At 44.6% G+C, this 12123-nt stretch overlaps 1 protein-coding gene across 1 annotated transcript in view; it reads left to right on the forward strand.

Annotated features, from left to right (window-relative positions):
- Positions 1-12123, forward strand: part of FZD6 (frizzled class receptor 6) — an 86913-nt gene that overhangs the window by 54338 nt on the left and 20452 nt on the right. Inside the window, exons 3-5 of the mRNA XM_082259889.1 lie at positions 1552-2554; positions 4053-4201; positions 11589-12023. Of these exons, the coding sequence (XP_082116015.1) occupies positions 1552-2554; positions 4053-4201; positions 11589-12023 (1587 nt within the window). The remainder of the gene's footprint in view (positions 1-1551; positions 2555-4052; positions 4202-11588; positions 12024-12123) is intronic.

Raw genomic sequence — 12123 nt, forward strand, 5'->3', positions numbered from 1 at the left:
GTTCAGCAGAACCCCAGCTCATTTAGTACCCCTGTTCAGCAGAACCACAGCTCATTTAGTACCCCTGTTCAGCAGAACCCCAGCTCATTTAGTACCCCTGTTCAGCAGAACCCCAGCTCATTAGTGCCCCTGTTCAGCAGAGCCCCAGCTCATTAGTGCCCCTGTTCAGCAGAGCCCCAGCTCATTTAGTGCCCCTGTTCAGCAGAGCCCCAGCTCATTTAGTGCCCCTGTTCAGCAGAGCCCCAGCTCATTTAGTGCCCCTGTTCAGCAGAGCCCCAGCTCATTTAGTGCCCCTGTTCAGCAGAGCCCCAGCTCATTTAGTGCCCCTGTTCAGCAGAGCCCCAGCTCATTTAGTACCCCTGTTCAGCAGAGCCCCAGCTCATTTAGTACCCCTGTTCAGCAGAACCCCAGCTCATTTAGTACCCCTGTTCAGCAGAACCCCAGCTCATTTAGTACCCCTGTTCAGCAGAGCCCCAGCTCATTTAGTGCCCCTGTTCAGCAGAGCCCCAGCTCATTTAGTGCCCCTGTTCAGCAGAGCCCCAGCTCATTTAGTGCCCCTGTTCAGCAGAGCCCCAGCTCATTTAGTGCCCCTGTTCAGCAGAGCCCCAGCTCATTTAGTACCCCTGTTCAGCAGAGCCCCCAGCTCATTAGTACCCCTGATCAGCAGAGCCTTTGAATTAGATGCCTTTGAAAATTCATAGCGCCCCCAACATGCATTTTGTGATTGCAGTGTGATTTGATGATCAGCGCAATTCTGCCTGAGATCCCAAAACTCCAAATGTGAAGGGAGCCTTAAGCATGTGAAGTGCAGGCATCATCTTTATAATGGCCGAATCCCAGGCTGTTTTTTATAAGGCAAACCCTCCAAACTTCTTGGTAGTGTCAAAACTTGCCCCATACTTTCTATAGGCCCATTTTTATGGTAGGGTTTCTCACTGGCCAATAAAAATGCACAGAAGGCTGAATGGGACTGTCAATTTTTGACACTAGCAGAAAATGTTGGATCTTTGATCAATCAAAATGGCCCATCTGTTCAGAAAGGCCATTGTGGAAGAGACTGCAGGCTGCTGCAGGTATCTGTAGGCACCTCTTGGTTTCTAGCTGATGGCAGCTTTTACTACTTAATCATGGTCACTGAAAGGTGGATGCAGACATCTCTAATGCTTCCACATTCTATCCAAACTAAAAAAGGGCTATACATGCACTTTCATAGAGACAATAATAGGTTCACTCTGGCAGACGTCAGCTAGTTCTGTTGATGTTAGATCTAGTCACGTATCTTATTTTTAGTAAATCTCTGCATGAAAAAATGACATTGAATATAGCATCCAAGCTAAGTACAGCTTATTTCGTACTAGGACAATCCTCTGATAAATTGCTCTTGGTGTTACTACTGTTTTTGTTAGCTTTTTCATTTACAGCCCAGCACAGTTCCCTACATAGGCAGGTATATTTGTGGTGTCCATTCCTAACTCGCATTGTGAAAATGCATACTTGAATTGCTCTTTAAACTGAATATGTAATCATGAATCCATTGTTTCCATTCATCAGGCTGGAAGACTGCTCCGCATCAAAAACTTCTGAAAAGGAGAATTCGCAAGGCACAAGCAAGCCTGGAGTCACTGTTAAAAGAGATTATGGATTTTGGTGCCCGCGCCACCTTAAAACCTCCCAAGTGGCAGGATATAAATTTTTGGGAGTGGATCACTGTTCGCCACCTTGCCCCAACATGTACTTCAAAAAAGAAGACTTGGATTTTGCCAAAAACTTCATTGGCATCATTTCTATAATTTGCCTCTGTGCCACTCTCTTCACGTTCCTCACCTTCCTGATTGATGTGAAAAGGTTCCGGTACCCCGAGAGGCCAATCATTTTCTATTCAGTCTGTTACAGCATTGTTTCACTTATATACTTTATTGGGTTTCTCATGGGGAACTCCGTCTCCTGTCATGAGGCAAGTGAAAACCTTTCAGGAACTGTGGTCCTTGGTTCTCAGAACAAAGCTTGTACTGTCATTTTTATGCTCCTTTATTTCTCTACCATGGCTGGGACCATATGGTGGGTCATGCTTACCATAACGTGGTACTTGGCCGCAGGTCAGAAGTGGAGCTGTGAAGCCATAGAGCAGAAGTCTATGTGGTTCCATACCGTGGCTTGGGGCATTCCTGGAATACTTACAGTCATTCTTCTAGCTATGAACAAAGTAGAAGGAGACAATATAAGTGGAGTCTGTTTTGTTGGACTTTATGACCAAAATGTGTCTACGTATTTTGTACTGTTACCTCTGTGCTTCAGTGTTTTTATTGGACTTTCCTTACTCTTGGCTGGGATTATCTCTTTAAACAACGTCCGTCAAGTTATCCAGCATGATGAAAGGAACCAAAAGAAACTGAAAAAGTTTATGATCCGTATTGGAGTTTTCAGCGGCACTTATCTTGTTCCCCTGGGAATACTGCTGGTGTGTAATGTCTATGAACAATTGTCAAGGTCCACATGGGAACTGACGTGGGTAGCTGACCACTGCCAGCGATTTCATATTCCGTGCCCATATCAGGTAAATGTACAAAGGTTTATTGTACTTGTTGACATATCTATTGGTTGTTCGTCACAATAAACTAGACTAGAAGGTTGTTCTTGAGGTGATCCAGGCACCTCTGGCAGACTGTGTGGCGAGGTCAACAACCTAATTCTGTGACCTGCAATTAGGTAGCACAAGCGCTACTTTGGACTTTGAAGAAGCAGCAGCACATCAATAGGGTAATTGCTATGCTTTAACTCATTGGGATCATGTTCAGAAAGGGCAAAGAGCTTTGCTTGTCCATAGTCTTGTCACTCCTTATAGTCTAAGACAGGGGTGTCAAACTCAGATTCATCGCGGGCCGCATCAAAAGGGCCGGTTATATCTGTAGGATTCGATGTCCAGAGCACCCCACGCCCCCTTACACCCTTACATGAGATGTCAAGAGCCCCACCACCATCAGAATTCAAGAGCCACCCACCCTTCCTTACAACACAATGCACCCCCTTACCTTGTGCTTCTGCCAGGAAGAAGATGCTGGTGGATCTGGGAAGAAGTGCAGGGTCTGGAGGAGAACCAAAGGAAGGCTGGAGTCAGCTTCCAGAGTCTGCTGAATGCTGAGACCTGGGGAGGCAAAGGCAAGGTGATGTTGTGGCTGCACAGAGAGGTGCAGGATCTGTAGGAGGAGTTCTGCCCTCCTCTCTGCTGTGGACTGCTGAAAAGGGGGGGAGGGGGGTGGGCAAAGACAAACCTTTCTGCAGCTGCACAGAGGAGTTCTGTCCTCACTGCTGCCGACTACAGAGACAAGGTGGGAGCAGAGACAAGGGGGTGCTGCAGGAGAGGTGCGAGGACCACATACAATGGCCTGGGGGGGCGCATTCGGCCCGCGGGCCTTGTGTTTGACACATGTGGTCTAAAAGCTGCTGTGCTGGGGAGAACAGGAGGATCTCAAGACCGATTTACATAATTACTGCAGTTCTATCTGAACAAAATTTGGTTACATAATGAATACATTCTAATTAATGGTTTAAATGGTAATGACAAAGAGTTAAAGTATATTCTGTTACTGTCTGGCATGCCCGATGGTGTGCTAGCCGATTATAGACTAAACCAATTGGTACATCCAGAGCCTTTGCCAAGCTAATCTTGTTCTGACGTGAAAAATATATTTCGGACATATATTCTCCTGTTCTAGTACATGTGCTCATTTATCTGGGAGGAGAGAGTAGAGTGATGAGCCAATCGATCCACTGCTTCCCATTTCACTATCCAGTCACAGGGTGGGGGAGGGACAAGACCTGTAAGTGTTGCCTAATTACAGCAGAGCAAAGTTGGGTCTCCTTCCTTTCCAAACAGGGCTGTGCTTGGTAAAGCTCAGTAATCCTTTGGCAGGTAAAAACATCCCTCATGTATTCGTTTCATCTGTAGGTTTAGTGGTTCGCCTGGAGATCAGCTTTAAATGTTTCTGATAATAGATGGATCTGTAACTTCTCTAGTCATCCAGAACTGTAAAATTATTTATCTTTTTTAACAGCTAAAGAATGTGACCAGACCAGACCTGGGGTTGTTTCTAACAAAGTATGTGATGACGTTAATTGTTGGGATTTCCGCTATCTTCTGGGTTGGAAGTAAAAAGACCTGCTCTGAGTGGGCCAATTTTTTCAATCGGAGTCACAAAAAAGAGTAAGATTATTTATTTTAGATGATGCCTTCTAAATATGAAATGTGAAGATTTTTTACTTTGTAGCTATCATTACAGTATATGATTATCACAGATTATGGATTTTCATATGCAAGCAACAGTGCTGCACCACAAAATGATTTATTCCCTTTCATCCTCACATAGCAGTAAAGGCTTTGCTAATCCCAGTATAGCCGGCCGCATATGTTACAATATGGTTGCACAATCTACTAGGTGCATTTTTCCATTCAAACATAGCAGTTGCATTTGAATGAAAAAACACAGCGTTCATCAAAGTGCTGCATTTGACCAGCATTCCCTGCAGTTGAAATACAGCTTTAATAGACCATGCTGGGGGAGATTTACTAAACCTGGTGTACACAGAATCTGGCACAGCTGTGCATAGTAACCAATCATAGTATCCAATTAATTATTTACCTGTCACTGTGTATTGTTTTTATAAAAACATTTTTTGATACAGGAAAAACATGCATTTTATCTAATTATGGATATCCCTCTGTTTGGCCTATACTTTCTGATTTCTTTCTTCCTTTTTTTTATATATATATATATATATATATATATATATATATATATATATATATATATATATATATATATATATATATATATATATATATATATATATATATATATATATACACACACACACACACACACACACACACACACACACACACACACACACACACACACACACACACACACACACTTCTGGATGATGATCATAGTTATCTATAAAGTATCCAATCCGCTTCTAGGTTTCAGCTTGCTCAATTAAGCTTTGACAATAAGCAACCGTTTACATTGGAGCGATTTGTAATGCATGGCAAGTCCCAGCCTTTTGCCGGTGTAACGTTAAAAAACCATACCCCGTGAAGAAACCATACCCACGTCACTTCCGGTCTGAAACAGCTGAGCAGCGCAGTAGTGCGCATGCTCAGAGCCCCGGATACGTGATTGAAGAAGAAAGAATTTGAGAAGTGCGCATGCTCGGTGGGCATGAAATTATCACGGCACTGTCTCTAATGTTATACTTGCGACGGGTACATTAAAACACTTCGGGTGCAACATAAATCATGTCCTCTCCTATCGCTGTAACATCCCTCATCTCCGGTAATAAATATAAAAGCGGCGGCGGGTGTATGAGACGTAAATGTGACGGCGATCGCGGCTCCGTGATCCGCTTTTATATTTATTACCGGAGATGAGGGAAGTTACAGCGATAGGAGCGGAGATGATTTATGTTGCACCCGAAGTGTTTTAATGTACCCGCCGCAAGTTTAACTACCGTGAGAAATCCATACCCTCCGTAGCGGAACCGGAAGTGATGAGGGTATGGTTTTCTCACGGGTATGGTTTTTTCACGGAACACCGGCAATGGCACCATTCCAACCAGTGCCATGCCAACTGTGCATTTTATTTATTTTTTTTGCGGAGTTTTTGTTTTATTATACTGTTGTATAGGGCGTAAGTGTCCATTACATAGTTACATAGTTACATAGTTAGTGAGGTTGAAAAAAGACACAAGTCCATCCAGTTCAACCCATGATGCGTGTGTGTGTTTGCTTTTAACCGTACATTGTGTACCCCTGTATGTTGTGGTCTTTAAGGTGTACATCTAATAGTTTTTTGAAACTATCTATGCTCCCCGCTGATACGACTGCTTGTGGAAGAGAATTCCACATCCTTACCGCTCTTACAGTGAAGAACCCCCTACGCACTTTAAGGTTAAACCGCCTTTCCTCAAGTTTTAGTGAGTGGCCACGTGTCTTATTGTATTCCCTTTCTCTGAATAGTTTGTTCCTTATGCTAGGGTCGCCAGTACAGTATTTGTACATTGATATCATATCCCCCCTCAATCGTCTCTTCTCCAGAGAGAATAGGTTCAGTGCTTGTAGCCTTTCCTCATAGCTGATGGCCTCCATTCCCCTAATTATTTTTGTTGCCCTCCTCTGGACTTTCTCCAGTTCCAGCACATCCTTCCTGAGGACCGGTGCCCAGAACTGGACAGCATACTCCAGATGTGGCCGGACCAGAGTCTTGTAGAGCGGGAGAATAATCTCTTTATTTCTGGAGTGAATCCCCTTTTTTATACATCCCATTCACACTAGTACGACTTGTCAGGCGACTTGGTCAGCCTGACAAGTCACGCACCGTCGCGTCCCATAGTGTAGTACAGGAATGGTTCTAATGAGAGCGACACACTTAGAAAAAGGGTCCTGTACTACTTTGGGGCGACCTGGAGCGACTTGCATAGACATTCATTTTATGAAGTTCGTGCAAGTCGTGCCGAAGTCGTGGTGCACGCGACTTCACAGGTCGCCCCGAAAGTCGTGCCGCTTCAGTGTGAACCGGCACTAATGCTTTGAGGCATGGACCAGCATAACCGTGACTGTAGTTACCTGTAAACTCTGGCAGTGTTACTTTCACTAAACATAAATATAATGCATTATCTGCAGGGAAATCTGCACGTCAATGTACACTAATAGTTGCCGCAAAGCCCATCAGGGGTGTATTTGCCCCCTTTGCCAGTACTAAGATATGTTTGAGCTAGTGGTCCTGAGTGAAGATGCTCAGCAGAATCCACAGCCATTTACACATGGTGGGCATTATCTAGCTGCCTGTAACTTGTTCATACTTTGCTCTTGCAGAAGGAAATCCTCCAGCACTAACGTACTTTGTGACTGTGAGTTGTCATCTGACCAAATGTTGAGAGCTACAAATGGAGCTGATACTGAAACCTGTGAAATGGTGGGTCAGAAAAAAAAAAATGGGGTCAATTTACTAAAACTGAAGAAGATCGATCCTAGAGTAGCTGAGCATTGGAACCAATTTACTTCTGTATTCAGCTTGTTCAGTTATGCTTTGAAAATGAACTCTAGAAGCAGACGGGTTGCCATGCACAGCTGCTCCAGATTCTATCCTCTTCAGCTTTAGTAAATTCCCCTCATTTTTTTATTTTTTTTTTTTGTGACCCAACTTTTCACATGTTCTAGTATTCGCTTCCTTTGCAGCTGTCTGCATTTGGTCATATGACAACTCTGAGCTGCAAAGGAAGTTGGTTGCCAGAGCCCACCTATCACCAGGCCCACCAATAACTGCATTATGGCGTAGTTTGCATTATACACTTTAGTTCTACAAAGTTGCTTTCCAGCCAACAAATCCCAGTTTTTTTGCTGCGCTTAGCACTGCGTTTAGAATTTTTCTATACATTTTTTAGCTTGCCTTTCTTGGTTTAAAGGGGCATGGTGGGGCGCATTTGAAGAGCATTTGTAGCGCATTCCCTGCATTTGCACTGCAGACAAATGCAGCATGCTCTACTTTTTTTTTAACTGCGCTGAGCTGCACTGCAATGATGTGACCTATGCCCATAGGGTTACCTTGATTTTGGGCAGTTTTTTTCAGTTTGAGTGCAATTCAAAAAGCATCAAACTGCATCCAACTGCGTTCGGTGTGAAAGGGCCCTATACTAATGTTTTTATAAATAACAAATGCAATAACAGGGAGATTAGTTTAAGAGCCGGTCCACACTAGCGCGATTTGTCAGGCGACTTGTCAGCCTGACAAGTCGCGGTCCATTGACCGCTACAGGACCCGTTCTAATAGGAGCGACACAAGTCGCTCCGACTTAGAAAAAGGGTCCTGAACTTCTTCGGGGTGACCTCGGAGCGACTTGCATAGACTTCCATTATGTGAAGTCCCTGCAAGTCGCTCTGAAGTCGTGGTGCATGGCAATGCACAAGTCGCCCCCGAAGTAGTACAGAGTCGTGTCGCCTTAGTGTGAACCGACTCTAAGTGTAGCTTGAGGCCAGAATTCAAGCGGTAGTAAACCGCAAAAAAAAATCCCCTGCAAAGTAATAGCATAATGTGCTAGTATGCATCGCATTATGAAAGACTTGCCTTAGAACAAAGCCATACATGCGCGTGAGAATCACGGCCACAGCACGACTCAATCAATTGACAGCACGCCGTCCATTAAGAGTGCATGCGCTGGTGACATCAACGGCTGCTACTATAGTAAATATCTCGTAAATGTGCACCGTTTAGGAAATATGTACTGTACTGACAGGTAAGCCTTATTTTAAGCTTACCTGTAGGTACAAGTAAACAAATGGGGCTTTACTATTATGCTTCGTCTCTTTTGCAATAAAGTTACTTACCTGCCCGTCTACCCTTATACAGAGCCGCACACGCACAGCTCACCGTACAACTTTGGTAATGTTGAATGTGACTGAACTCCCTTGTGTGGGCAGGAATGAGATCATCCCCACCGGCCAATGACCGCAGCCAGCGATCGATACCCGGAAGCCAGCCGCATGAAAATGTCAGCGGTTAGACAGAGAGCTCGGCGACGCCCCATCGCTGGAGCCTAGATTAGTATAGTTCCACATTAAGTGTAATATAGTAGTAAATAGTATATTTCCATATATAGGTTTGTACATCATACCAGTAAAACAGACTTTGGTTCCAGAAAGCAGTAACATGCCTCCAAATTAGGGACAGTTGGAAACACTAAGGCTCCATTCACACCTGGGCGTTTTTGAGTGTTTTTCAGCTCCAAAAACGCTCAAAAAAAGTTCCAAAACGCCCAACAAGTAAAACCGCATTCATTTAAATGGCCCCTGTTCACATCTGAGCGTTTTGCAAAATGCCTGTAGATGAAAAAAGTACATGAGCTTCTTTTTGGGCTGATTACCAGCATTTTTGATAGATGTCAATGCCTGCCTACAAAAAACACCTGAAAATCGCGGTAAAAAACGCGGTAAAATGCTACGCTCAAGTGTGAATGCAGCCTTAGGCTTGGTTCACACCTAGCGTTTTGCAGTGTGTTTTCAGTTTTGCAGAAACGTGCTACAGTCCATTTAACATGATTTCCTAGGGGTCATGATCACACCTGTGCATTTTCAACTGGTACCTTTTTGGAAAAGGGTCAGGGACTTTTTCACATGCCAACAGGTTGCGTTTTTGGTTCATTAGACTTCAATGGAAATGGCAGAAATGCATCAAAAACGCAGTTGTTTTGTAATGCTTTTTTTTTTTTTTATTATTATTTAATTTTTACATTTCCGCTGCGTTTTTGCTGGTTTCTCCCGCATGTAAAAGGGCACCTACCCAAAACACATCAAAAAATTTCAAAAACAGATTTGAAAAACTGCAAAATGCATCAACTACAACCCGCATAGGTATGAACCTAGCCTTAGGGGTTGATTTACTTAAACTGGAGAGTGCAAAAATCTGGTGCAGCTGTGCATGATACCCAATCGAGCTTCTAAAGCCCCGTACACACGTACCGATCGTCGGCCGAACGATCGGCCGTCTTTTGTCCGAGGGCTGTCTTGTCTGTTGAAAAGTGCAAAAGACTGCGCACGAATTTTGTCGGCCAACAATAGCCGACTGCAGAAGTGATGTCATGTGATAGTTAACTTTCCTTGTCTTTTTTTCTTTTCTGAGCATGCCCAGTCTTGCAAATCTGCTGTCTGTCGGCCGAAATCTGTACTGACTGGCGAACAATCGGCCGTTCTGGTGTTGGCCAACAAAAATTTTAATGCTTGCACGACAGATTCTGTTCGGCCGAAAATGCGCTGTCGGCTGTCGGAAGCATCATACTAACAAGCCTACAATCGGTCGTCGGCCGAATCTTTACAGCCGACGATTGGTACGTGTGTACGGGGCTTAACTTCAGCTTGCTCAACAAAGCTTTGACAAAAAACTTGGAAGCTGATTGGTTTCTTTGCAGAGCTCCACGAGATTTTGCACTCTTCAGTTTAGGTAAATCAAACGTTAAAAGTTCAGATTTCCTGTGGATGTCATGTGATCACCTTCACAATGGACTTCACAATGATAATGTGTCCGATTTTCATGTTGCCTTCCCATCCCAGACACACGATTGCTAGTTTTATTATGTGGCCATGTTGGAGGAAATGAGTGAGCGCCCAGGTGGTGTGGTAGGACAAGGCTCTCTTGTTGCTCCTGCTTACTTTTGGTTACATGGTGGCCAGACTGCGTCAGCCCTGGCTGCAGACAGGCAGATCTGTGGTTAGTGCTGACCTGCAAGCTTTGAATGGGTGTTTGTATGGAGACATGCAGCACTTCCTCTCCTCTGTGGTATGTGCTTGGGTTTCCAGGCAGTGTCAGCAGGGGACATGTCTGCCTAGAGCAGGAATGATAAACCTCATGTAGTTGTGTGCACCCGCTCTGTCTAATCAGCACATATTTGGTTTTTCTCTGACATCTCTCCATGTTCTACTGAAACTTAATCCTCCTACCCGGAGGTGGTGGCAGAATTCTTACATATATTGTTTATATGTTGCTCTTTGCACTGTTCCTTGAGACAGTTACAAATGTCTGAAGCTAGGAAGGTATTGCAGTCGCTGGTATTAGATATACCCAGTATCTATTATTTTACTTTTATATTTCACCTGCCTTTATATAAATGTGAACCTAAAAAAGTTGACCTATGGATTAAACCTTAATATTTACCTTTTTCATTAAGAAGAAAAATCTCGTACCCCCCTTTTGAAGACTGTTAAAGCAGAGGTGTAACTAGAACCTTCAGGGCCCCGGTGCAAGAAACCATGAAGGGCCCCCCCCGGACCCCTTCCCTTCAAGCCCAGGGCTCTTCCCACTGATCCTGGGGCCCTTTACTCCGCTTGCGGGCCCCTTTATTATGGTCCCACAGCGGGTCCCTTTCACAAGTTTTGCAGTGGGCCACCTTCCTACCATCTTGGGGCCTCCCCACGGTGGTGGAATGCCAGGACCTGGTTGCAAGTGTGACCTTTGCGATCCTGGAAGTTCACCCACTGGTGTCAGTAGTTTTTATTTTTTGGTATTTTAATTGTAGTATTTTTTATCATTTTATTTAATTTTTTTACAATGTCACTGACTATGACTCTGTCCATTTAGAGAAGCAAGGAGCTGGTAAATTACATATTTACCGACCCCTTCCTGGTTCTCTATTGTTACACATCCCCTGCAGCAGCCGACAGGAAAGGGGAGGGATCACAGTGGGGGCGGGGGGGACCAGGGGAGCGCACAGGGGCCCAGAGACAGCAGAACACAAATGAACTGGATAGGAGGAGTGGCGAGGGCAGCATACAGAGGAACCAATCTCCTCCATTTTCTTTCTGCAGCTACAGGAGGAAAAAGGAGGACAGTGATTTCTCTACATGCTTCCCCCGCCTCCCCTCCTATCCAATGCTGGGCCCGGTTGCAATCGCAACCCCTGCAACCCCTGTAGTTACGCCCCTGTGTTAAAGACCAGTTCCTTATTCAGCCCAATGTAAATGAGCAGGTTTTGGTCTGTTTTTTTTTTTTATATATTGTCCTAGTTCCCTCTGTTCTAAACGTAGATTTCTTGTATTGTAGCCCGGTCGCGGAGAGCAGAAGAGTCCTGCAAGAGTCCTGTGAATTCTTTATCAAACAGAACTCCAACCAGAAGCACAAGAAGAAACATCACAGGTCCAGCTCCCACAACTTGAAAGTCTTCTCCAAATCCATGGGAACCAGCACTGGAGCCAAAACCAACCATGGCGTGTCTGCCATGACCATCACTAGCCATGATTTCCTCGACAAAGAGACAATATTGGATGTCAGGAGTACAGGGGACCTGTCACCAAGGGAGGACAAAGAGTTAGGTAGCATTATCCTAAAAGGAAAGTCGGACCACCCGGCAGAAGAGACAGCACTAACTTTGCTAGAGAACTGTGATCCCCCAACACAGTCTGAGGAGCACAATGATGTACCTACCACAGTGAGAGGCAATGGCTTAACTGGAAGTGTACACCGACTCATCGAGGGCAGGTAGGTGTTCAAGAACCGCACAAAACCCTTTGTCTATTTCCACTTCTAAATGAGGTGTAAAGCTCCTCTTGTCTGCATTGGGTAAGATTGCAGTTTGATG

This window comes from Pelophylax lessonae, assembly GCF_965119305.1.
Source record: "Pelophylax lessonae genome assembly, chromosome: 5".
Taxonomy (NCBI): Eukaryota; Metazoa; Chordata; class Amphibia; order Anura; family Ranidae; genus Pelophylax; species Pelophylax lessonae.